Source organism: Sebastes fasciatus, chromosome 8, assembly GCF_043250625.1.
Source record: "Sebastes fasciatus isolate fSebFas1 chromosome 8, fSebFas1.pri, whole genome shotgun sequence".
Classification (NCBI taxonomy): Eukaryota; Metazoa; Chordata; class Actinopteri; order Perciformes; family Sebastidae; genus Sebastes; species Sebastes fasciatus.
In genome coordinates this window covers 34511844-34539005 of record NC_133802.1, presented here as the reverse complement: position 1 = coordinate 34539005, position 27162 = coordinate 34511844, and the positions used below count along the sequence as shown (strand labels likewise).

At 38.9% G+C, this 27162-nt stretch overlaps 3 protein-coding genes across 3 annotated transcripts; 1 reads left to right on the top strand and 2 right to left on the bottom strand.

Moving 5' to 3' along the window:
- Positions 1-1132: 1132 nt before the first annotated feature.
- Positions 1133-11067, bottom strand: rprd1b (regulation of nuclear pre-mRNA domain containing 1B). Its single transcript, XM_074642687.1, has 7 exons — positions 10315-11067; positions 6506-6635; positions 5455-5588; positions 4297-4415; positions 3951-4077; positions 3119-3294; positions 1133-2164 (listed from the first exon to the last, which is right to left on the bottom strand). Exons 1-7 carry the CDS (start codon positions 10463-10465, stop codon positions 2015-2017), a joined length of 987 nt encoding a protein of 328 aa, XP_074498788.1. The 5' UTR covers positions 10466-11067; the 3' UTR covers positions 1133-2014.
- A 3603-nt stretch (positions 11068-14670) lies between these two features.
- On the top strand, positions 14671-21314 carry tas1r1 (taste receptor, type 1, member 1). The gene is made up of 6 exons (XM_074642534.1): positions 14671-14861; positions 15283-15604; positions 16026-16796; positions 16887-17105; positions 18063-18183; positions 20133-21314. Exons 1-6 carry the CDS (start codon positions 14671-14673, stop codon positions 21056-21058), a joined length of 2550 nt encoding a protein of 849 aa, XP_074498635.1. The 3' UTR covers positions 21059-21314.
- A 4222-nt stretch (positions 21315-25536) lies between these two features.
- On the bottom strand, positions 25537-26860 carry her12 (hairy-related 12). The gene is made up of 2 exons (XM_074642761.1): positions 26587-26860; positions 25537-26486 (listed from the first exon to the last, which is right to left on the bottom strand). The coding sequence occupies exons 1-2, from the start codon at positions 26641-26643 to the stop codon at positions 26085-26087; spliced, it is 459 nt and encodes a 152-aa protein (XP_074498862.1). The 5' UTR covers positions 26644-26860; the 3' UTR covers positions 25537-26084.
- Between the last annotated feature and the right edge of the window lie 302 nt (positions 26861-27162).

The following is a 27162-nucleotide window of genomic DNA, read 5'->3' as shown; positions in this document are numbered from 1 at the left end:
CTTTATAAAAAAGGTTTAATAACTTCCCAAATTCATTTTTTCCTGTATGCAGACGGAAAATCAAATATGAGCTAAACAAATAATACATGCTGGTCAGGAAATCATAAACTACTGGACCAAAAATAATTTGGGGATTTTAACTCAACCTTAATTTGTTGCTGTTACTTTTTAGTAAAATATTTCATCACTGAACATCTACATAGGACTGAGCAATATGTATAAATTATCATTATTGTGAATCCTTAAGCACAATTTTCTTAAATACTTAAGAGAATTTAGCTGGAAATGACAGTTCCAGTCCATTTCATTTTACATTCAATGTTTTGTTTGTTTTTGAACCAAAACACATGTTGTGATATATTTAGGGCTGCACAATTAATCAAATATTAATCGCGATCACAATTTTGGCTTCCCGAAATTAAATGAACATGATCTCCTGAGATATTGACGTTTAAAATGCTCGTTCTGCTCATAGAAAACTCTGCCGCATATCAAATCAAACGATTCCTAAACTAACATCCAGCCGGTGATCCAGATGTTTAGACGTCACTTTTGGCTATTGATATTAGCTATACAACCAATGTGATGAAATTAAGAGCATAAAATAGTTTATCTAGCCTCTTATTGTTGCTAATTTTGCTCTCAAAGTGCACCAGATTGAAGCATTTATCTTTAAAATGTAGCTAACAACGGAGTGAATATTCCTGTATTTTTTCAATATTGCAATATAGTTCAGTATAGTTTTTTTCCAGCATCGTGCAGCCCTAAATGTACATTAACAGGGATGAAGCACAGCATTGAAGTGAAAGCAGTGTTCTGTTTATTTTAATGTGAAAGTGCAATAAAATATGTTGTCGCTAAAATCAATGAATAATCGTGATCTCAATATTAATCAAAATAATTGTGATTATCATTTTGGCCATAATCGTGCAGCCCTATGATATATATATATAAAAGGTCTTCATTTTATCTACTTATCTTGATATTTCTTTATTGCTCAGCTCTACACACACTTATACTTAACGATCTTTAATACTTTAGTTTTTCACATCTGAGAAGTATTTTTGAGTTTTAATGGCTTATTTAATTAAAGACCAGGTAGATTATTGGAAAGCAAACATTCACGTTTGAATTGTTCCTCAAACTTCAAGGGTTTATTTGTAAAACTCAAACCTCGTCTATTACACACTTATTACCATATTTCAAGCATCTGTCCAAATTAATGCGTGAAAACAAATGGGAACTCTGAATCGCAGTTTTGATGAATGAGAATACAAAAAAACAGAGCGTAACTATTGATTTTAACTATGAGGACAAAACCTATATGATCACCGTCTCTATGAAGTGTTACTGAAATGAGTGTGCTGACTAGCGGCCGTTAACCATGTGCGTTCATGAAGTAACCGAAAAGCAACGTACACTGAACCCAATCTGATAACTTCTCTAATCTTACACACACATCAAGACCACCTAACGGGCTGATAAAAAGCCACCAACTGAAAACCCGAAAAAATAAAACTAACGAATGGTACATCGTCTTCACAGTGTAGTCACAACCTCTGAGAATTATGAAAGCAAACGGCCCACCTTTCTCTCATTGAATCCACAATATACCACGCAGAAAGACACTTTGATTGACACGTCCTGACAGCCAACATTCATGTCTGTCTAAGCTTTTGCTTCTTTACCCCGCCCCTCCTTCTAAAAAATAAAGTAAAAACAAACAGGAAACAAACTGGTTCTAAGCTGGTGGAGTGGAATCCTTGTCGATCCAGCAAGTGCTGGAAAACTCCAGGCCGACAGAATCTCTGTTCTCCTCTGCAGAGCCTTTTGATTTCACCAAACCTTCTAATGTCCCGTCCTCACTCTCGTCCTTCAGGTTTGGATTTAGCAGGTGAGCTTGCTGCCTTGGGAGAGGTTTGACCACGTGTCCTCTGACTGGTGACACAGCTGGAACTGTTGTGGGTTTCGGGTAGGGAGGGGCACGGCGGTAGTCTGACTGGGCCGAGACCTCTCAGTCGGTGGAGAAGAGGTCTCCGGCCGAGGGGAGCGGGGCCAGACCCCCGGTCACGTTGGGCAGGAGGGACAGGTCAGGGAGACTCTGGATGTGGGACTTCAGCTCTTTCCTAACTTGGGTCACCCTCGCCAGTTTCTGCTTATACTCCTGCAAGATGACACGGCACAGGTAGGAGCTCAAAATGATTGCTTATTTACACATTGCAGTTATTGCACCTACAGCTTTCAGGTATGTCGGAAACACATTTTAGTCAAAGAATGTGGCTTTAAAAGATAATTAAGGTGCATTACAACTTGGGTCAAAGTCATTTCTGAAATCTGGAAACATGTACAAGCAGTCAGATAATCTGACATTGTAAACAAGCTAGATTAACTCAACCACTTGATTTTAAGAGTAAATTCTTGAATGCACTCAAGATGTCAGTAATAATCCCTGATTCCAAAGGAAAACGGTGTCAGAACTACGCTACGTGCTGTAGGCTAAAGGTGAACCAGGAAGTGTGTCTATAAACTGTGGTGGATGTTTATAACTTTTTGGTCTAACTGATTGTATTTCTTTTCTTTTTAGTGATGTTGCCACATTTCCAGATTCAGCTATTAATGGTGAGTACAACAAAAGTACGAAAAATAGTAAATAGACCTAATTTGTAATAAGCCAGAATTAAATCAGAGGCCTGTACTACGAAGCAGGATTTGTGGTTAACGAGGTAACTTCAGGTTTAACCCTTCAGGGTTTTCAGTCCTACGACGGTGGTTCACTTCTTACCGGGGTATATCACCATGGTAACTGATGCTGCACAGCTGACCTGCTCGGGAGCAGGTTACGTTTGAGATGAGAGATCAACTCACCTGTTAATTTATGCATTCATACATTGCGCAATTTTTTTGGTCAGCTGTCCTTCCTGCATTTGGCAGCTTCAACTGTTACTTTTAGCCTGGATCATGTGTTTAACTTCTTTGTATAATGTCTAGTAGTACCTGCTCTTCATTTGTAAAATATGCTGCTCTGCTGACCATAGACTTATCCATGTTTGTGATTAGTCATGACCTTTGTTACAGTTATACTTGGTGTACTGTTATATTTGTGTACGTGGTATTTTACCTCTAGTTTCTTCTCTCTCTCCATGAGCGCATCCCTCTGGCTGTTGATGTATTCAGTCAGCATGCGAGCCAGCTGCCTCCGGTCCTCCAGCTCTGCAGCCAGTCGGCCGTTGTACTCCGCCAGCAGCAAACACGCTTCGTCCACCGTCTTCGACAGCTTGTCTGCTGCCTCCTTGTCTGTATTGGTGCCAAAGCGGATTGTTATGGTCACAGTATATGACATTTATTTTCTGTTTCTTTATATACAGGGCATTTAACTTTGGAATTTTTCTTTTTATGATATGTTTATTTTAGTACTGTATGTTTTCTACATTGATCAACATGTATCGTTTTATAACCTGTGTTTATAAATGTCCTATACAAATAAAACTATTACATTACTGTAGTGTGGACACAATGCACATTTTAATATCACGTACAGGGTATTGCTGTACTAAACTTACTGACCGAGTTTAACGATTGTTAACTGTTTACATTTTACTAACAACACTGTATGCATTGTTTTATTTAAAGTTCTTCACAGCTCATTTTATTTGACTTTCTGTTGTTTGCATTTTATATTTTTTCCATAGCGCCATAGAGTCATATTACTTTTGTTATTGCGTCATCTCCTAACTCATTTTAAAATCCATCTGACAATCCTCACCACAAAGCCCTGATAATTCAACAGAAACAGTCCCACTACGATGTAAGGAATTTTAAAATATAACAAATGAATAAAATTCAGAAGCATGTTTCAATAATGACGGAAAAAGAACATTCAATCCAAACTGAGAAAACATCTATATAAAATAGTAAGTCATTTCTGATCAAGCTGAGCTCTCAGGTCTTACCGCCAATTTTCTCCAGCAAGGAAACGTCCTGGACTTCCTGCGGCAGCGAGGCGATCTTCTGACGAACTGCTGCGTCACCCGATGCAGCGTTCTCCAAGTCCTGTAGAGCTTTCACCAGCTCCTCTGTCTGAAAGTGTGTTTAAAGGGAGGAAGTTAACAGGAGTCGAGGAGGAGGGGGGGAAATGATCAGGGAGGAGACCAATACGACAGAAAAAGAGGGAGGCAGAACAAAGAAAGCGGTGCAAAGAGAAAAGCGTGAAATGCAGAGAAACAAGCAATATTTTACTGGTGAAGGAATATTTATTTCTGCATTTTGTGCCATGGAAGTGAAATATTGGCGTCCTACTAGCTGCGTTGCGGAGATGTCTGCGTTGTGAGGAGAGCCGTGGCTTCTGTAGTCATCATCTTCATCATCTTCTTCCTCCTGGATCTTCTGATAGCTTCGTTTCACGGCCTTCTTCTCTTCTGCAGAGACGAGTTTAAAGACCAGAACAGATCAACACCCACATATTATCAATATCACTAAATGATGCAGTTAGACCAGGGGTCAGCAAGCTTTACTATCTAAAGAGACATTTTAGGCAAAAAAAACTAAATCTGTCCGGAGCCCCAAAACATGTGATCATTGTGATGAAGGTAACACAGTTTATATAAGTATATAGTATATAAGTCTAATGCAGTGAGGGCCAAAGAGACAATGTACTACAGAGTATTAGGGCCACATTGAGGGAAAGAACATCTGAGATTTACAGAATAAAGTCAGAATATTACGAGAAAAAAAAGAAAATAACACGTAAAATTACTACTTTATAATATTATGACTTTATTCTCGTAATCTCAGATTTATTTATTTTTTTCTCAATGTGGCCCTAATCCGTCGTACCGTCGTACCATAGACCTACAACAATGATAAATAAAAATGGAAATGTAAACAAAAAACAGTTATTTGTATAAATCCACAGAGAGCCACTGGAGAGGAGCTGATGAGACGCATGTGGCTCCGGAGCTGCAGGTTGCTAAGAGACCCCTGAGTTAACCCCTACATATATTATAGATAAATGTGCATTTTCACAACACCAATAATTGAATGCAATTATTTGCCTTTTTTAAGATCTTGTGTCAAATGAAATTCCACTTGAGGTAACTTTAAGTTATTCTGAAAAAAAGAAATCCTGAAATGTTGTCACCATTCAGCTATTTTTAAATTAAGTAATCAACACTCGATTCCACCTCTGACGCAAGATGAAAAGTTATGGCTGTTTAATATGTGAACTACCACCATTACAGTTTCAAAGATTGTTCTGCTATAAGAGATGGATGTGAGATGGATCAGTATACAAGGTTTTATGCATTCACCTCATAAATCAAGACATACTTCTCTCCCCTACATATTACATTAGCTGCTTTAATAATAAATCATCATCAGCGATCCTGGCCCTGGTTTTATCACCCTCCAATGACAAATACTGTATATATATTCATGTACCGGTGTAATAAATCTAACCTGAAGGCCGGGGGCTGTTGGAGTCTTCTATGGCCAGTTTGAGCTGCTGAATGAAGTCTGCTCTGTAGAGGGCTCTCTCTTTCCAGATGTTCAGCAGTCTCTCCATGTGCTTTTTACAGCCCTCATCTGCTTCTCTGCAGGGAGGCGGGATAGAAGAAGAAGAAGAAGAAGAAGAGGATTGAAAGGATCATCTTTACAGCTCAAAACAAAGCAAAAATGTTGTTTAGCAAATTGTTGTTCAGACTCAGAATCCCAACACAAACTCCAGTGAAGCACCAAAACCTCTTGGTTGTATCTAGTGAAGCTGTTAAACAGTGTTGGCCGCGGTCGGAGGATGCGGGGGAGACCGTAGCTTTGGTCTCCAGGACCTCTGCTGTACTCTGCTCCTCTGCTCCTCTGCTCCTCTGCTGCCTTCACTCACACACCGCGCTCGTTTACTCTCGCTCCACCTCTCACGTGCATGCGCGCACACTACACACTGCATCCCGACACGGAGGGGTCTCTCATCACCCTGAAGGGGATTCTTTCACAACTATGACCCGCTAGCTGAACATTATCCCGCTTATTACACGGCTACTTACTGAAGAAATCAATAATTTGACACAAAAACGGTTCTCCAGAGTCCCACATCAGAACTGCGCCCATAGCAACGGTCTGTTATACATAGCAACGGTCTGTTATACATAGCAACGGTCTGTTATAGAGAAATTACAGGCCGCAAAACGCCGTGATTGAACAATCAGAATCGAGTACTCAACACAGCCGTGTAATAAACTAAATTAAATGATGCAGTGGTGGTGGCGGACTTTTACTGGGAAAGTGTCTGCATGTGTCTGACACTACACGCAGCATCGTGGATGCTACAGTAACGCTCCCGGACGGATGAACCGAGCATACCGCTGCATGCAACGCACTAATCTGGTTGGTTAATAATCGGTCAAAGAGGGTCGGTTATCGGTTAATTTTAGCATCCCTATTCTACACACATACACATAACACAGACCATTATTTGTAGCTGTCTGAAAGCATACGGCGGTCACATCACATGTACCTGGCAACGTGGGAGCAGGCGTCGACGAGGACGGTCTCGTAGTCTTTGGTGAACTCAGGTCCTTTCTTCTTGCTGTTCTGGATGACATCGTTGGCCAGATACAGGAACGTCAGCTTCCTGGAGCTTTTAGCTGGAGGTCACACAAAATCATGACATTTAAAAACGATATGATCAATCTGGGATGGACAATGCACTCTGAATCAGTTTAATTTACTATTTGACCTAGTTTTCTTCAACATACCTGTCTACTGTAATTAAGAAACACATTTTACTGTATGCATTGTCATTGTAGTCATATAGTCATGGAGGAGTAACAGGTTTTATGAGGGGAAGTCATGCCTCTTTACTTAAAAAGCAACAGGGTTTGTGGGTGTACTCCATCCTGATCTTGCTATGTTCAATACCTCTGAATCACTGCCATCTCTGATTTGTTCAGCCAAACAGAAAACAACATCAATAAAACCAAAACGTGCAACATACACATTAATGCAGGAGTGATATTAATCCAAAAACAACGACGGAGTATTAGGGCCACACTGAGGAGAAAAATAAATCTGGGATTTCGAGAATAAAGTCATAATATTATAAAGTAGTAATTTTACGTGTTATTTTAGAGGGGAAATAGAGCAGCTGTGTGAAAATGAGGAACGTGGAGCATCTTGTGAAGTTATACTTTAGTTTAAGTTTCACAAATAACCAAATATTTCATCTTTTGGCTCATCAGCAGCACATCATCATCAGTATCAGGACCTGGAAAAGATTGTGCAAGAAACTGAGTTTATTCTGAAGAAAGAAACACACGGACCTGATGGAGGAACTGACTCTTTAGAGGAGGAGGAAATTACTTTATTCTCTTAATATTACAACTTCATTTTCTCTTAAACTTGTGACTATATCCTCGTAATATGACGACTTTATTCTCGTAAAGTTACGACTTTTTTTCTTGTAAACTTATGACTTTATTCTCGTGATATTCCAACTTTTTCTCGTAAAGTTATGACTTTATTCTCGTAATATTATGACTTTTTTTCTCTTAAACATCTGACTTTACTCTCATAATATTACAACTTTTTTTCTCGTAAAGTTATGACTTTATTCTCGTAATATTACGACTTTTTTTCTCGTAAACATCTGACTTTACTCTCGTAATATTACGACTTTTTTTCTCGTAAACTTAGGACTTTATTCTCGTAATATTACGACTTTTTTTCTGGTAAAGTTATGACTATTCTCGTAATATTACGACTTTTTTTCTCGTAAACTTATGACTTTATTCTCGTAATATTACGACTTTTTTTTTCTTGAAATAGTATGACTTTATTCTCATTAAATTATGACTTTATTCTCGAAATCTCCGATTTTTTTCTCTCAATGTGGTCCTAATAAAAACACCAGATATAATAGAAAAATACTGACTGGGAACATTTTACTGCACAATGAATACCTTTACTTTGGACACTTTAAGTAAATATTGCTGATAGTACTTACTGAATTACGGTTTTGAATGTAGGGTTTTTAATTGTAGTGGAGTATTCTCACAATGTTAAAGTAAAGTTAAAGTCTTTAACAGCTATCCTATGAGCCACATTGACACTTTAACCTCATCTTTCAAGTTTCAGTTGCACAGAATCAACAACATATATCAGTATACTGTGCAGCAGCAGCAGTAGTCAGTGAATCAACACCATATATCAGTATATACAGTGTGCAGCAGTCAGTGATGTACAGCAGCAGCAGTCAGTGATGTGCAGCAGCAGTCAGTGAATCTACAACATATATCAGTATACTGTGCAGCAGCAGTCAGTGATGTGGAGCAGCAGTCAGTATAGAGTTTGCAGCAGCAGTCAGTGATGGTATCAGTATATACTATGCAGCAGCAGTCGGTGATGGTATCAGTATACTGTGTGCAGCAGCAGTCAGTGAATCAACAACATATATCAGTATAGAGTTTGCAGCAGCATTCAGTGATGGTATCAGTATACAGTGTGCAGCAGCAGCAGTCAGTGATGTGCAGCAGCATTCAGTGATGGCATCAGTATACTGTGTGCAGCAGCAGTCAGTGATGTGCAGCAGCAGTCAGTGATGGTATCAGTGTACAGTGCAGCAGCAGTCAGTATATACTGTGCAGCAGCAGTCAGAGATGGTATCAGTATACAGTGTGCAGCGGCAGTCAGTATAGAGTTTGCAGCAGCAGCAGTCAGTATACAGTGTGCAGCAGCAGTCAGTGATGGTATCAGTATACTGTAAAGCAGCAGCAGTCAGTGAATCAACAACATATATCAGTATACAGTGTGCAGCAGCAGTCAGTATAGAGTGTGCAGCAGCAGTCAGTATAGAGTTTGCAGCAGCAGTCAGTATGGAGTTTGCAGCAGCAGTCAGTATGGAGTTTGCAGCAGCAGTCAGTATAGAGTGTGCAGCAGCAGTCAGTATAGAGTGTGCAGCAGCAGTCAGTATAGAGTGTGCAGCAGCAGTCAGTATAGAGTGTGCAGCAGCAGTCAGTATAGAGTGTGCAGCAGCAGTCAGTATGGAGTTAGCAGCAGCAGTCAGTATAGTTTGCAGCAGCAGTCAGTATAGAGTTTGCAGCAGCAGTCAGTATAGAGTTTGCAGCAGCAGTCAGTATAGAGTGTGCAGCAGCAGTCAGTATAGAGTGTGCAGCAGCAGTCAGTATAGAGTGTGCAGCAGCAGTCAGTATGGAGTTTGCAGCAGCAGTCAGTATAGAGTGTGCAGCAGCAGTCAGTATAGAGTGTGCAGCAGCAGTCAGTATAGAGTGTGCAGCAGCAGTCAGTATGGAGTTTGCAGCAGCAGTCAGTATAGAGTTTGCAGCAGCAGTCAGTATGGAGTTAGCAGCAGCAGTCAGTATGGAGTTAGCAGCAGCAGTCAGTATAGAGTGTGCAGCAGCAGTCAGTATAGAGTGTGCAGCAGCAGTCAGTATAGAGTTAGCAGCAGCAGTCAGTATAGAGTTTGCAGCAGCAGTTAGTATAGAGTTTGCAGCAGCAGTCAGTATAGAGTTAGCAGCAGCAGTCAGTATAGAGTTAGCAGCAGCAGTCAGTATAGAGTTTGCAGCAGCAGTCAGTATGGAGTTAGCAGCAGCAGTCAGTATAGAGTTAGCAGCAGCAGTTAGTATAGAGTTTGCAGCAGCAGTCAGTATAGAGTTAGCAGCAGCAGTCAGTATAGAGTTAGCAGCAGCAGTTAGTATAGAGTTTGCAGCAGCAGTCAGTATAGAGTTTGCAGCAGCAGTCAGTATAGAGTTTGCAGCAGCAGTCAGTATAGAGTTTGCAGCAGCAGTCAGTATAGAGTTTGCAGCAGCAGTCAGTATAGAGTTTGCAGCAGCAGTCAGTATGGAGTTTGCAGCAGCAGTCAGTATAGAGTTTGCAGCAGCAGTCAGTATAGAGTGTGCAGCAGCAGTCAGTATAGAGTGTGCAGCAGCAGTCAGTATGGAGTTTGCAGCAGCAGTTAGTATAGAGTTTGCAGCAGCAGTCAGTATAGAGTTTGCAGCAGCAGTCAGTATAGAGTTTGCAGCAGCAGTTAGTATAGAGTTTGCAGCAGCAGTCAGTATAGAGTTTGCAGCAGCAGTCAGTATAGAGTTTGCAGCAGCAGTCAGTATAGAGTTTGCAGCAGCAGTCAGTATAGAGTTTGCAGCAGCAGTTAGTATAGAGTTTGCAGCAGCAGTCAGTATAGAGTTTGCAGCAGCAGTCAGTATAGAGTTTGCAGCAGCAGTCAGTATAGAGTTTGCAGCAGCAGTCAGTATAGAGTTTGCAGCAGCAGTCAGTATAGAGTTTGCAGCAGCAGTAAGTGAAGGCAGCTCTCACCTCTCTTGAGCTCTCGGTGCCAGACTCGGACGATGAGTCCGGAGTGTTTGCGGTGGTGGATGATCCACAGAGACAGAGTCTGGACGCTCTGCTGAGAGCTGCTCAGCTCCGTCAGCTTCTTCTCCAGAGCCGACTCAGAGAAGGACGACATGCCGGTGCTCGGTGCCGGTGCTCGGTGTGTGTTCCCCGGTGACCCTCCTAACCCGACCTGCTCTAAAGCCTCTGAGCTCCGACACCTAGTTTAGAGAAACTCTGAGTGTCATCAAAGCTGGAGTAGAGTCTTCTCTACCTGCAGCATCAGAACCCTTCTCCCGCCTCCAGCTCAGCTCTCCTCCCGGTTCTACCGTGATCTCTCTCCCGGTCCGTTAGCTCGGTCTCCACCTGAACTCTCCACCACATCAGACTGAGCCGAGCTGCTGTGAGTGATGTGAGTGAGCTGAGTGATGTGATGTGAGTGGTCTCCTCTCTGATCTCCTCTCCTCTCAGTCTGCTGTTTGTTTACAGCCGCAGCTAACGCTAGCTAGCCGAGCTACCCGGAGCTCTAACCCGGGTTAACGTGCTCTAACCCGGGTTAACGTGCTCTAACCCGGGTTAATGTGCACCGAGCTGCTGTAATACCCGTGCAGATGAAGCTAGCCCGCTGCAGAGAGACGGAGAGGCTCTCAGTTTGTTTCTGTTCTGATCAGGAAGATTCCGCCGAAAAAATGGCAGCACGCACTTTCACCTCGACATGTGCGTCGCACAGCAGTGACGTAGGCAGAGCCCGGCGGCATTCTACCCGTCTATAACAAATCCTATATAATACTAATTCTATATAATACTAATACATGTCTATGCTATATAACAAATACTATATAATACTAATACATGTCTATGGTATATAACAAATCCTATATAATACTAATATATATAATACATCCCCATGCTATATAATACTAATACATATAATACTAATACATGTCTATGCTATATAACAAATACTATATAATACTAATACATGTCTATGGTATATAACAAATACTATATAATACTAATATATATAATACATCCCCATTCTATATAATACTAATATATATAATACATCCCCATTCTATATAATACTAATACATGTCTATGCTATATAACAAATACTATATAATACTAATACATGTCTATGGTATATAACAAATACTATATAATACTAATATATATAATACATCCCCATTCTATATAATACTAATATATATAATACATCCCCATTCTATATAATACTAATACATGTCTATGCTATATAACAAATACTATATAATACTAATACATGTCTATGGTATATAACAAATACTATATAATACTAATACATGTCTATGGTATATAATACATCCCCATTCTATATATTATATATATATATATAATACATCCCCATTCTATATAATACTAATACATGTTTATGGTAGATATATATATAATACATGTCTATGGTATATAACAAATACCCATTCTATATAATACTAATACATGTCTATGCTATATAATACATCCCCATGCTATATATATATATATATATATATGTATATATATATATATATATATATAATACATGTCTATGGTCTATAACAAATCCCCATTCTATATAATACTAATACATGTCTATGCTATATAATACATCCCCATGCTATATATTATATATATATATATAATACATCCCCATGCTATATATATATATAACAAATCCCCATTCTATATCATATATATATATATATATATATATATATATATATATATATATATATATATATATATATAATACATCCCCATGCTATATAATACTAATACATGTCTATGGTATATAATACATCCCCATGCTATATATATATATATAATACATCCCCATGCTATATATATATATAATACATCCCCATGCTATATATATAATACATGTCTATGCTATATAACAAATCCCCATGCTATATAATACTAATATATATATATATATTAGTATTATATAGCATGGGGATGTATTATATATATATATATATATATAATACATCCCCATGCTATATAATACATGTCTATGGTATATAATGTCTGTCTATGGTATATAATGTCTGTCTAATTAATTTCAGCTCTAGAAATAGAGACCTAGGGAAACATGGACCTGGAGGAGATTGCCTCTTTTGTGGAGGAGGAAATTACTTTTTTTCTCGTAAAGTTGACTTTATTCTCATTAAATTATGATTTTTTTCTCGTAATATTATGACTTTATCTATGTGGCCCTAATACTCCATCGTACTATCATGATAAAGAACTGTGAGAATATAATTATATACCATTTTTGTACTGTCTGTGTACATTTCGTATGTCTCATGTGGTATCTGTTCAGTCCAGAGGATGAACATTTTATAATTGTAATGATTGCCTTACTGTTTGTAAATGCATCTTCTGAATAATAATAATACACTTGAATTGTAATTCCTGTTAATCTTTAAGATTTTTTTTTTTACCAAGTTGCAGGTGCAGGATTTATTACTTTATTAATAAACAATAATTCAGTAAATGTATATCTATGTATTTATCAGTTATATTTTGTTTTACAAAGTTAGGAAAGTAATGTTTAAGTCCAGCCTGATGTTGTTGTTACACATAACAGAATGATCCAGTCACTTCCACACAGTGAGGCATACAGCTGATTAATCAAACACTGGTATGGGATCGGTACTCGGTATCGGCCGATACCCAAAGCCCAGGTATCGATATAGTTATCGGGACTGAAAAAGTCTGATCGGTGCATCTCTAGAAATTATCATAAAGGCTATTACCAAATAATTTTTCTGTTGAAAATAGAAAAGCTTACACGATGCAAGTTTTACTCAAATCTATTTGTTTGTCCAGACGTGGAGATTTACATGTCCATTTGCCTCCATAATACTGTGGTTGACAAAATGCACAATATTCCTGTCAAAACAATGGGTTTGGGTCCTGCACGCAGGTGATCAGGCAAATTGTATGTTAGTACAACAGGTGTGTTTAACAAAATGAGCCTCAAATGTCAACCAAAATGCAAAGCTACACCTGCACAAACCTTTTTCTTGACAGACATTTTAAGCAGCAAAAAACACTGTTTCAACTAATAACATTAATTCATGAAGGCTCTGTTCCTTTTTAGTTTCCCAGTGAGGCAACATGGACAATAGTTAATTAATATAGCACATATCAGTAGCAAGGCAATTCAAAGAGCTTTATATAAAATATCAAAAGCATCGAGACAAAGTGCAAAAGAAACACATTATTAAAGGACATTTAAATACATTTAAAACAGTCTTTAAACATCAAAGAGAACAGAAAATAAAAACAAGCTAAAATATAATAAGACAAGGTATAAAAATACAAGAATAAAAGTTACAGTGCATTGTAATATTTAATATATATATATTAAATATTACACTGCACTGTAACTTTTGTTTACATGTAAACCTTTAATTTGAAATGCTTATATGGCCATACAAACAAATACTTAACTCAAAATGTGACATAAAAGTCATGAAAGTTACTACTAAAGTTATTATATTGTTTGCTCACAAAACTTCTTGTTTGTCCATAAATGTTTTTACAATGTTAACTCATCAAATTTAGGTGGCAAAATGTTATAAATATAAATATTCAACCAAGTAAAAGTCTCATGGAAATTAAAGTATCTTTTACAAGAGAGATATTTTCCCTGCTTAAGGTCTAAAAAGCGTGGCGGCTTTTTTGATGAAATCATTGCATTGGACCTAAATGTGCAGAGTGTGCTTTTCTTTCTCAAGATTTGATGTTTTCGGCCTTCTTGAACCTGCACATTGTGTCACCAGTGATCTCCTCAAAAGCAAAAGACAAGAGACCTGACAAACAAAAGACAAAGCAGTATCATGTTATTATCCAGTTAAAGTGGACATAAAGATATTCTCAAATGACTGAATTTTGAAAAATCCTTTAAAACAGACTCTAATAAGGTAAAAGTTTCTGCTCAAAATATTTTTTTAAACAGCTTTAATGAAGTGAAACAACAGCTTTATGATTATTAGATCTGCACTGACCTACAAACGGTCTGTGTCTGCTCTGGTTTACAGTTGTCACTTGTCAAAGATTAATGGAAAAATCACCGGTCTCTCTTTTCATGGCTTATTACATTTATGCAATTCATTTTTAATGGGATGGAAACTCCACAGTCACACAAACAAATCTGACATGCAAATGCTCTTCACTCAACCAACACTCCCCAGAGAGATGCAAAGGTGGTCTTCTCATCCCTCCCTGCACCAATCCACACTTTAAAAAAACAAGCCCTGATCCGTTTCTCAAACCACACCGAGCTCCATCGGCAGCAGCGAGGAGGTGAATATGGATCTGTCTGGTGCCATGGTTCTGTCCTTAGGCTGGCTGATGCTGCAGTTCGCTGGTGGGGAACTGGATTACATCTCTCAGGGGCAGGGCATGCAGCTGCAGGGCGACTACTCCATCGCTGGACTCTTTCCTCTCCACGACACAGATGGACCAGGTGCTGGTTTGCCTGCTGTGGGTCCATGCGATGAGTGAGTTTTACTGGACAGTTGACTTCCAACTAGGGCTGCAACTAACCATTAGTTTCATTGTTGATTAATGTGTCCATTATTTTCTCGATTATTCGATTAGTTGTTTGGTCTGTAAAATGTCAGAAAATGGTGAAAAATGTTGATCAAAGCCCAAGATGACGTCCTCAAATGTCTTGTTTTGTCCACAACAAAGAAACCAGAAAATATTCACATTTAAGAAGCTGGAAACAGAATTTAGACTTTTTTTCTTATTAATTATTCAAACCGATTAATCGATTATCAAAATAGTTGGCAAATAATTTAATAGTTGACGACTAATTGATTAATTGTTGCAGCTATACTTCCAACTCCACTGATCAGATGTATCTCACCGGTGGTCTTTAAAATGTTGTCTTATTTATTACATGTTACCTTTTTCTAGAGGTGCCCCCAACAAACATGGATTCCACCTACTGCAAGCCATGAGATTTGCTGTGGAAGAAATTAACAACGGCACCGGACCGCAGCCTCTTTTACCGGGGGTGAAGCTGGGCTACCAGATGTACGACATCTGCTCGGTAGCAGCCAGCATCCTGGCCACGCTGGACCTGCTGGAGCAGCAGTATCAGAGCCCCTCTACATCTGAGACAGAGAGCAACACAAACTACAACTACAGTCAAAGGGCCGTGGCTGTGATCGGGCCGGACAGCAGCAGCAAATCTTTCACCCCAGCTGCTCTACTGGGAGCCTACCTTGTACCACAAGTAAGTTATTACCTGGAAAGTTGCCCTTGAATTATTACATATTCCACATCCTGCAATCCAGTCTCACAGGAAGGAAGACGTATAAATAGCACAACATTACACAGACATTCCGCGTGTCATGAGGACGCATTTTAGCCTTTTTACGTGTCATTTGTACGCCACTCCGCAAAAACTACGGTAACATCCGCAGTTAGGTTGAGGCAACAAAATCATTTTGATAGGTTTAGGAAAAACGTCTTGGTTGGGCTTAAAATAAGTACGTGAACTAAGTAAAATACGTACAGAAACACTGTAATATAGCTGCGGAAAACACGTCACAAACGTCACTAAAAAACACGCCTTTTTCATGCCAACGGGCAGCCACATGACGAGGCGTCCATAATGCAGAATCATTCCTCACATGCTCTTGCTTCACTTTTAGATCTCTTATGAAGCATCAAATGAAATGCTGAGCAAGAAGTTCCTCTATCCAGCCTTTCTCCGCACAATTCCCAGTGACAAGAACCAGGTGGAGGCTATGATCCAGCTTCTGATCCATTTTAAGTGGACCTGGATTGCTCTCTTAGGCAGCGACAACGCCTACGGTCTGACGGGCATGCAGAGCCTGTACGAGCAAGCGCCGCACCACGGCATCTGCATCGCCTACCAAGGAGTCATCCCCTCGTACACAAACGACACGAGCCAGACCATGAGGAACCTGGTGGAAGGAATACTGAAGACCAAAGTCAACACCATTGTGGTGTTTTCCAGCAAGACAATACTCAGCGGCTTCTTCCCGTTTGTCGTTAAGCGGAACGTGACGGGTAAGGTTTGGATTGGGACGGAGGACTGGTCAGTAGCTACTCGCATATCAAGGATACCTGGGATCCACACCATCGGCACTGTGCTCGGCGTATCCATCAAGTATGCAGCCATATCTGGTTTTGAGGAGTTTGAGAGAAAGGTAGTTGAGGCTGCAATGCAACACAGTGACACCCAGGAAGTCTCCAATGTTACCACGAGTCCAGGCGATGACTGTCTACAGAGCATAGACCTGTACAGCCTCGCCAGGAACAAGTTTTCTCTGGAGAAATATGACATCACCTCCTCCTTCAACGTGTATAAGGCGGTGTATGCCGTGGCTCATGCTCTGCACCGAGCACTTGGTTGTGATTCTGGAGAGTGTCAACGGAGGAGGGTGTATCCGTGGGAGGTGAGCAGATGTAAACTTGTGTTTTAGCAAAGAAGAAAATCTCACTCTATCTGTTAGGCACTGATGTTTCCTTCTTCCTCTCCACCTCAGCTGCTCTCACTGATTAAGGAGGTGCGATTCTCTCTGGGCAACACCTCGGTGTACTTCGACAAGAACGGTGACCCGCCCACAGGATACGACATCGTTTCCTGGGTTTGGAGGGGAACCGACTGGTCACTCAGAGTGGTGGGCTCCTTCAGCCCAGATCCCATCACGCTCACAGTTGATGCCGATCGAATCGAGTGGCACGATGCGGGAGATTCAACACCAGTACGACCTATTGGAGCATCTGTGAGTAAAGTGTTTGTGTGTGTGAAGTAGGGTTGTAACGGGATGACATTTTCACGGTACGATAACCCGGCGTTCTACGGTCTGTTATTTCTTTATAGCAGACCGTTGCTAAATATAACAGACCGTTGCTATGTATAACAGACCGTTGCTATGGGCGCCAATCTGATCTCAGACTCTGGAGGACCGTTTTTGTGTCAAATTATTGATTTCTTCAGTAAGTAGCCGTGTAATAAGCGGGATAATGTACAGCTAGCGGGTCATTGTTGTGAAATAATCCCCTTCAGGGCGATGCATCGGTTTCTTTCACAACAATGACCGGCTAGCTGTTCATTATCTTTTACTTATAAACCTGATTAAAAAAAAAATAGCATGCAATTATAATATGCTATATAACTAAAGCATGTTAGTTTACATGTTAGCAGCACTATATCATTTTTCTTTTTCAATACCGTAGATAGTAAATGTGCATGGTATGATAACTGTCAACTCATACTACCTTGATACCGGTATCCCGTTACAACCAGTGTTGGAAATAACAAAATCTACCAGCCACTCAATAGATTATCATTGCTTTAGCAGCCACTTGCATATTTTACCGGCATTTGGCTGGTGGCTGGTGCCAATTTCCAACCCTGGTTACAACTCTAGTGTAGAAGCTTAAAACTCATTAGCTTCTAATCTAATTCAGTGTAAATGTGGTGCAACTATGAGTGAGAAATCTGCAAAGGGTTTTATGAAATAACAAAATTATGAATATTTAAAATTTGTTCTGTTTCAAAGAGACCTGAATACATTTCCCTCAACTGGAATAAAGTGTTTGTTCAGCTGCCTGCTTATTTGTAATAATCCCACAGTAATAATAATAATCAGACATTGCAACTGAAAATGTTGATCCTATTAAATTAAATAAAAGTTATATGTGTTGGTTGTGTCTAGGCGCCGCTGTCCATCTGCTCTCCACCTTGCCCGCGAGGCCACAAGAAGCTGCAGACGGGGCAACACACATGCTGCTTCGACTGCCAGGCCTGCCCCTCGGCTACATTTCTCAATAAAAGTGGTAACACAAAGACACACAGAAGAAAAAGTCAAAGCACCACAAAAATATTCAGACAAAAATAACAGAGAGGACAACTGGAAAGGTGTTTTTTTTAAAGGTCCAATATCGTGCTCATTTTCAGGTATATACTTGTATTGTGTTACTTTTATTTTCCTCATACTGTCTGCCTGAATATGTCAGTATTTACCCTTTGTCTGAAACGCTCCCTTTTAGCACATTTCAGCAGAATTGCGTTGCTAGGCAACAGCTTGGGTCCTTGTTTACGTCCTGTCAGCTGATGTCATTCACATACACTGCAACTGGAAATAAACTGGAACACATTTAGAATCGTGACAGCCCGTTTAAAGGGCCTGATTATAAAACATTTAAAAAAAAAAAAAAGAAGACATGAAAACCCCTGTTTACAATATGGGACCTTTAAATGAGATCTTTGCTTCATGTATAGACAAACTGACAACCTGCAAAACAAATCAATATAGATTAATAATGTTTCAACCTCACCAGTCGGCTTGTGACAAAGACGGGAGGTTGAACAGGCCGTGCAGAATTTAACAATTCATTATACTACACAATAAATGTTGTGGATGTCTTCATCATCATCAGCGGAGGGAATGTGTGAAGCATGTGATGGAGGTCGTTGTTAAGTGTGAAAGCAAATAAAACAAAATAGAAAGATATCCAAAAAGAAAATTTAAGACAGAGAGCATGAAAAATGGTGGCAGACTGGAGCTGCATCAACTAATCAATTAATTGCTAAACTATTTTGATAATCAATTAATCGGTTTGAGTAATATTTCAAGGAAAAAAAAAAGTCAAAATTCTCTAATTCCAGCTTCTAAAATATGAATATTTTCTGGTTTCGTTCCTCCTTTATGACAGTAAACTGAATACCTTTGAGTTGTGGACAAAACAAGACACATTTGAGGGCGTCATCTTGAGCTTTGGGAAACACTGATCAACCTTTTTCTCCATTTTCTGACATTTTATAAACCAAACAACTAATCAATTAATCAAGAAAATAATTGACAGATTAATTGACAATGAAAATAATCGTTAGTTGCAGCCCTATAGCAGTCAGACAGTCAGGACAAAGATCACACTGACAAACAGAACAGGACATTTTCTTTTCTTTATGATTTTTCCCGTTGATCTAGTTCAGGGTTAAAGGTCAGGGGTCAGCAACCTTTACTATCAAAAGAGCCAGAAATCTGTCTGGAGCCGCAAAACATGTGATCATTGTGATGTGATATATAAGTCTAATGCAGTGAGGACCAAAGAGACAATGTACTACGGAGTATTAGGACCACATTGAGGGAAAAAACATCTGAGATTTACAGAATAAAGTCAGAATATTGCGAGAATAAAGTCCTATCTTTCTGAGAAAAAAAATTGTGATATTACAAGAATAAAGTCATAACTTGAAAAAATAAAATGAAATGTACAATTACTACTTCATAATATTATGACTTTATTCTTGAAAACTCAGATTTATTTATTTTTTCCTCGATGTGGCCCTAATACTCCGTTATACCGTCGTACCATAGACCTCCAACAATGATAAATAAAAATGAAAATGTAAACAAAAAACAGTTCTTCATTTCCATTTTTATAAATCCACATGGTGCCACTGGAGAGGAGCTGAAGAGACGCAGGTTGCTGACCTCTGGTCTAGTTGAACAAAATGACTATCACTCCAACACAGCAGGATTTTTGTATCTGTTGTGTGTGAGGTTGACCAGCAGGTGGCGCTGTGTACTCATACTATGTCCTGATGCAGGCGCTAAAGGACACAAACCCCCTTTTTTGAAAAGGGGGCACGGTGCATAACATGTCAGAAATGCCTAAAAAATGCTTTCTGCTCTAGATCATAACATTTCCTCTGGATGACTCAGCAATGTTAAATATGAACACAGCGCAGCTTTTCCATCCATGCTGTCTCTCTCTCTCAGAATCCACTTCATGCCAGCCGTGTGAGCCGGAGCAGTGGGCCCCCCCGAGCAGCGAGCAGTGTCTGAACAGGACTGTCCTGCTGCTGGCCTGGGACGCCCCCCTCTCCATCGCCCTGCTCTTCTTTCTGGCCACCTGTCTTCTCATGACCTCCAGCTCCGCGGTAATCCTGCTGCTCAACCTGAACACGCCCGTGGCCAAGTCTGCCGGAGGCCGCACCTGCCTCCTGATGCTGGCAGCCCTGACTGCCGCTGCCATGAGCTCTTTGTGCCATTTTGGCCGTCCGTCTCCTCTGGCCTGCATCCTCAAGCAGCCTCTATTCATGTTCAGCTTCACTGTGTGCCTGGCCTGCATCACCGTGCGCTCCCTCCAGGTCGTCTGCATTTTTAAATTTGCATCCAAGCTGCCGCCAGCCTATGACAAGTGGGCCAAAAAACACGGGCCGGAGTTTACCATTTTCCTGGTGTCCGTCACCATCTTGGTGATTTCTGTGGTCCGTGTGGCAGTCAGCCCCCCCCAGCCGTCCCAAGATCTGAACTTCTACAAGGACAGCATTGTGTTGGAGTGCAGTAACACCCTCTCACCCGGTCCAGGCCTCGAGCTCGCTTACGTATCGCTGCTCAGCTTCCTCTGCTTCTCTTTCAGCTACATGGGCAAAGACCTGCCAGCCAACTACAACGAGGCCAAGTGTGTGACCTTCAGCCTGATGGTGTACATGATCTCCTGGATGAGCTTCTTCACCGTCTACCTCATCAGCAGAGGCCCGTTCACCATGGCCGCGCACGTCTTCGCCACGCTCTTCAGCGTCCTGGCCTTCCTCGGCGGCTACTTCCTGCCCAAAATCTATATAATTGCCCTGAGACCGCAAATGAACACCACTGCCCATTTCCAGAACTGTATTCAAATGTATACCATGAGCAAACAATGACGCTCACGTCCATCCATATATCTACTGTATCTACAGTATGTATCCAGAATATAGACATTTTGTTGTGTTTTCAACATAGTGGTGATATTTTCATTAGCAGATAATCATAATTTACAATGTGATCTGAGATATAAAAGATGTTAATTCATATTTTATTTTGCATCGTTATTTTTTATTTATATATATATATATATTCTCCCTTTTAGGTAAAGGTTTTAGATAAGTCTGCAGAGGGTTTCTACCTCAGCTGCACATGGATGTTATTTCTATTTACTCTTTCTCAGACTGACCTTTCTTTTTAAAAATGTGCAAATAAAACATAAAACATAAAGCTTGTAATTATTTCAGTTGATGAAAAATAGTTGAATTGTATGATGCAGGAATACCAGGTACAACAATTGGAACGACACAGGTCAAATGTCACTTTTAAATGAGTTTAAAACGTTAATTGTATGTGTACAAATAACTGTATTAGATTGGCCACAGTAGGGGAAAAGAAAACAACTAAATAAACTTCATCTTTGTGTCTCTATACATTTGTAAAACTCCATTTAACTTATTAAGGGTGAACTGATAAAAAATGTTTATGTAAAGTGAAGACAGAGAAGTTATTCCTTTGACATCCATGGCTCATTTAACCACTAATAAAATAGTAATGAAATAACTAATTATAGCTTCAGTCATTTGTTATTCAGCTGAATAATATTTCGTAAAATTACTACTTTATAGTATTATAACTTTATACTCATAATTGTGACTTTTTTTCTCGTAAACTTATGACTTTATTCTCATAATATTACAATTTTTTTTCACGTAAACCTATGACTCTTTTGTGGAGGAGGAAATCACTTTTTTTTCTCGTAAAGTTATGACTTTATTCTCATTAAATTACGACTTTTTTCTGGTAATATTATGACTTTATTCTCAAAATCTCAGATTTTTATTCTCCCATCAATGTGGCCCTCATACTGCTGCCTCTGAGGAAGTTTCACTTAGCTCCATTAATTTGAAACTGACAGTAATTGGTCAAAAACCTCTCTAGTATCAATAAAAGAGAGTCTTGTCTGATTTTTACATTTGATTAAGCAACCTGTAAAGCCTTTTTATAGTTTATAAATGTCGGTTTGAGTGGATAAAAGCGATATGATGATGATATGATGATATTTTCAACAAGTGGCAGCTGGTCAACAGAAAGAAGAGTTTCAGTATTGCAGCATGACGTCACCTAACATCTCATTGCATATCAAATAAATGCACAATTGGCCTGTCTTGTGTGTGTGTGGTTGCACATACACACAGACACACACACACACACACACACACACACACACACGCACACACACACACACAGAGTGCTGCTGTTGGCTGTTGTTTGAGAGGAGACATGAAAAGGCCTTTTGTGGCTGGGAGGTCAGCGCTGTTGACCAGTAGATGTGTGAGTAGAGTCCGAGCTTGGTTTTCCCACAGTCTCTCTGTCCACTCACGGCTTAATACCCTCGGTCAACAATAGAAGTGTGCCATGGGTGAACAAGCAGGAGTTTTATTGTCAGAGGACCAGAGCAGTGCGCCGTGGGGAAGATCTCAGGAGATTTATTTGACGAGCTTTCTGATCCGCTGCATTTTAGGGAAATTAATATTCATCATCACACAATATTTAAAATTTGTTGAAGCATCTTTCAGGCTTCTGGTCAGTTTGTCTGACGGATACAGTCGGACAGATGGTGGTCAGAAGTTTCTCCTAAAGAATACAATATTCAGTTTCTGTATTATTTGTCATATGTAGGTTAACACAACGTCAACGGTACAATGAAATGTACAGGATGAGAGAACGGCTCAGCAATAAAAGCAATAGTTGCATAGGATAAGAAAAAAATGATAATAAAGAAAGACAATTACAAGATAAAGTGACAATAAGATAAAAAGTGATGATAAAATAAAAGTACTGTATATACATGTGACAATTAGGATTAAAGGTAAGTCGCAGTAACAGTATTTCACAAATGTTATGAGAATGGAATGAGATAAATAGAATGCTAAATACATTTTAAATATATATATATATATAGCACCATATACACAAAGTGGCTCAATATATATATAAATTAAGGACACCCAAGATACAAACACTGTGAGCAACAAATCACAGTCTGAATGACATTGAATCTGCAGGTGCAGCAGTGTGAATTTGTTGTTTATTTCAGTAATATTGAATTTATTTCTGTAAAATTGTCTCATGTGGAATGAAATTTAGAAGATGCATAATGATGACGGGTATTTTTAGACTTTTTGCAAAGAATTTAAAGAGACAAAATGTTCAAAAATTATCCAATTAGTGTAATATAAAGTTGATTAATTATAAATTAAATCAGTAATGACATTCTTACTTGCAATACCCTTTCCCTGGATACCACCAATGCATTACATCCTGTTTAATTATTCCCTGGGAGCACATCAGGAGCTCTCCTGCTGGGGTAACTGGTGTAACTGGTGTTTGAGATAAGATAAGAGACTGACAGCACGTCATTATCAGGCTGATATATATATCTTTATCTCTACTGGTCAGCCTGTGACTGCTTCACCTCAGAGTAATTGATGTGATGTAAACCTCAGCTGTGCCTGAGTCACATGGCTTTGTTATGATAATTAGATCTCACTATAAAATTAAGAGCGGCTCCTCCAGAGAGCTCAGATATATATCGGATATAAACAGAGAGCAAAATCCATAACACTGCAATGACACAGGTAATCCATGAAGGACAACGGGCCACCGGAACACCCCTCTACATAATCCTCCAAAACAAACCACCATAACCCCCCTATTTCTATTTATCTATTTATCTATTTATATTTATGTATTTATTTATGAATATTTATCTATTTATGAATATAAATGTATAAATGTATCTATTTATATTTATGTATTTATTTATTTATATTTATCTATTTATAAATATAAATGTATAAATGTATCTATTTATATTTATCAATTTATTTATTTATATTTATCTATTTATAAATATAAATTTATAAATGTATCTATTTATATTTATCTATTTATATTTATGTATTTATTTATGAATATTTATCTATTTATCAATATAAATTTATAAATGTATCTATTTATATTTATGTATTTATTTATTTCTTATATCTATTTATGAATATAAATGTATAAATGTATCTATTTATATTTATGTATTTATTTATGAATATTTATCTATTTATCAATATAAATTTATAAATGTATCTATTTATATTTATGTATTTATTTATTTCTTATATCTATTTATGAATATAAATGTATAAATGTATCTATTTATATTTATGTATTTATTTATTTATATTTATCTATTTATAAATATAAATGTATAAATGTATCTATTTATATTTATCTATTTATTTATTTATATTTATCTATTTATAAATATAGATTTATAAATGTATCTATTTATATTTATCAATTTATTTATTTATATTTATCTATTTATAAATATAAATTTATAAATGTATCTATTTATATTTATCTATTTATAAATATAAATTTATAAATGTATCTATTTAGATTTATTTATTTATTAATTTTGCCTTAATTTGATTTGCACCCTGACTGACTACCAGCCACCCCCCACCCCCACTCAAGCACACACGCTGTACACAGTCACATGATATTGATCTTTGCCCAGTTCTGTTGACTTTTTATTTTTTTCTTTGTTTTCATTTATTTATTTATTTATTTATTCTTTTTTTTCATATTTTATTTTATTTTATTTGTTATAAGAAAAAAACAAAAACAAGCAAAAACAAAACAAAGAAAAAACGTCCTCAACTGGCCGGGCGTTGGACGTGCTGCCTCTCTATCGAGTTGGCTCCTCCTCGATCTCCTCTCTCCTCCCTCCATCAGTGATGATGCTTATGGATAGATCTAACGTCCTGAGCTTTCTACCAGGCGAGGTATCCATCATTTGATGGCAGATAAATTTCATATTGTAAATTATGTGTAATATATAAATTGTAACTGATGCTTTTCTTATCTTTTAGTCAAAAATATTATTTGTACACAAGGCCACTCGACACTTTGCTTGTGTCTTAAATGCGTGTAGATTTTTTTTTCCAGTTTTCGTGGAATGAGCTCTGGATTAATACAATTAAAATAAAGGCTGTCATGTTTCCTAATATGTAAAGAAATATAAAAAAAAAAGGAGGGAGATGTTAGTATTAGTATATCGAAGTACGACTTCTAACTTGAGTATTATGTGCAAAAACATCCTGATATCTGTTGCTTCCTGGACCAAACATCACGTGACCTTCTCCAAAATAAAGACGAGCTCAGGACACTTTTAAAATAATACATAACATGTCCTTTATTTAATAAAGGAAAGTCATCATTATAATGAGACTTTTTTTTTTTTCAATTCTCGAATAACAATACGCTAACTACGCTTTGTTCATTAAATAAAAAAAACAATCTGAAATCAGTGTTTTTTAATGATTGTATCTTTTTATTGTTAATTGTCAAACAAATGTTAGATTTAAGAGCCTAAATGTGATAACAAAACTGCAATATCAACAAAAATGTTAACATCCATTTGCACAAACATACACACCATCATCATCATCATCATCATCATCCTCATCCTCATCCTCATCATCATCATCATCCTCATACATACAGTTTGGCATAGATCAAAACAGAAAAGAGAAATATTCTCAACAGCAGCTGTCAGTGTAAAACAGTACGGCAGATACTGTCACGTTAAAGCAGTCCAAAGATAAACTCCACTGGAGTAAACACAATCCATCATCACTCCCCTCCAGCTTTAAACACAAAGGAAAAGCAAACATCAAATGTGAATCAAAGTCAAAGCAGGACAACCTTCAAATAAGTGAGAGCCTTTCGCTTTTACTACTTGTCCATCAATGTGATGAGACAATAAGGAAACCCATCGTGAAATGAGTCGGGCTGGAAAGATATTTCCTACATAGTGAGGGAGAAAGTCCCCTCAGGTGTCAAAGAGTGTCCGAGTCTCTACCAAGGCCTCCACACGGGGCCTCTGCTGCTGCTGTCCTGCAGCGAGGTGGGCCTCAGGGTGGAGCTCACTGGGGAGGAGCTGCTGGCTCTCTGGGCCTGACGATGGAGCTGCTGGAGGCCCTGCAGAGGAGCCACAGAGGCCTCTGTGTTGGATCCAGCGGACAGGAAGTGCACCGAGTCCCTCCAGCAGTGAGAGTAGCCCTGGTTGTAGTCGCTCTGACAGAGACCCGGCTGCAGCTGCTGCCTCAGGAAGCTCACGGTCATCTCCAGGATGTCGGCCTTCTCCAGCTTGGAGTTGGGCTCCTGCTTGTGGAACTCCTTCTCCAGAATGACCTTGAGCTGCTCGATGCAGGTGTTGATGCGATCTCTGCGCATTTTCTCCACGGCAGGTTTTCTCAACTGGGGGGAGAGGAGACAGGTAGGTGAGCTCATGATTCAATAAACATTTCTACTGTACAAGCTGATGCAAAACCCCTTCAGATCCCCCGGCAGTACTCACCTTGATGCTGTCAGAGATGTGGTGAATGGAGGAGTAGTTGGTGGAGCAGGGAGCCATGTCTGTGCAGCTTCTTCTTATGGACCACGGTGTTAGCTCTGATGTCCCTGGAGGGGCTGCTCCTCATTTTATACTGGGAGATTAGCATAACAAAGCCATGTGGCTCAGGCAGGGCTGGGGTTCCCACACTCTGACCAGTGGGACTCCCAGCACAACAATGGACGACACGTCAATAACTCACAGAGCGTGTATCTGTGTGAGGCATGTTTCCCAAGATAAGCTACAGGTGATTAACATGTTATCAAGCGGTCATCTCAGAAACTAATCATGGACTGAAGGTCTGAATTACATTGGTTAGATGTAGAATAAGGGGAAGTGAGCATCTTCAGAGGAGGGGGGGGGGGTAACTACAATTAAGCACCAAAAGCTTCACTGCAATAAAACAATATAAACTGAAGGCTTTCAGTTTCTCTTCAAAGGAAGCTTCCCTTCCTCCAAAAAGCATTTTGGAAGGATGAAAATGACGTTTTCAGAAGATATATTTTGCAGCAGAACTTCGTTTCTTCTTCCTCTTCCATT

Coding starts and splice junctions, on each gene's coding strand:
- her12 (XM_074642761.1), bottom strand. CDS start 26,643: ATGGCTCCCTGCTCCACCAACTACTCCTCCATTCACCACATCTCTGAC. Junction 26,487..26,586: donor ACATCTCTGACAGCATCAAG/GTGAGTACTGCC, acceptor CTCTCCCCCCAG/TTGAGAAAACCTGCCGTGGA.
- rprd1b (XM_074642687.1), bottom strand. CDS start 10,465: ATGTCGTCCTTCTCTGAGTCGGCTCTGGAGAAGAAGCTGACGGAGCTG. Junction 4,416..5,454: donor CAACAGCCCCCGGCCTTCAG/GTTAGATTTATT, acceptor TCGTCTCTGCAG/AAGAGAAGAAGGCCGTGAAA. Junction 4,078..4,296: donor ACATCTCCGCAACGCAGCTA/GTAGGACGCCAA, acceptor ACACACTTTCAG/ACAGAGGAGCTGGTGAAAGC.
- tas1r1 (XM_074642534.1), top strand. CDS start 14,671: ATGGATCTGTCTGGTGCCATGGTTCTGTCCTTAGGCTGGCTGATGCTG. Junction 14,862..15,282: donor GCTGTGGGTCCATGCGATGA/GTGAGTTTTACT, acceptor ACCTTTTTCTAG/AGGTGCCCCCAACAAACATG. Junction 17,106..18,062: donor ATGCGGGAGATTCAACACCA/GTACGACCTATT, acceptor GGTTGTGTCTAG/GCGCCGCTGTCCATCTGCTC.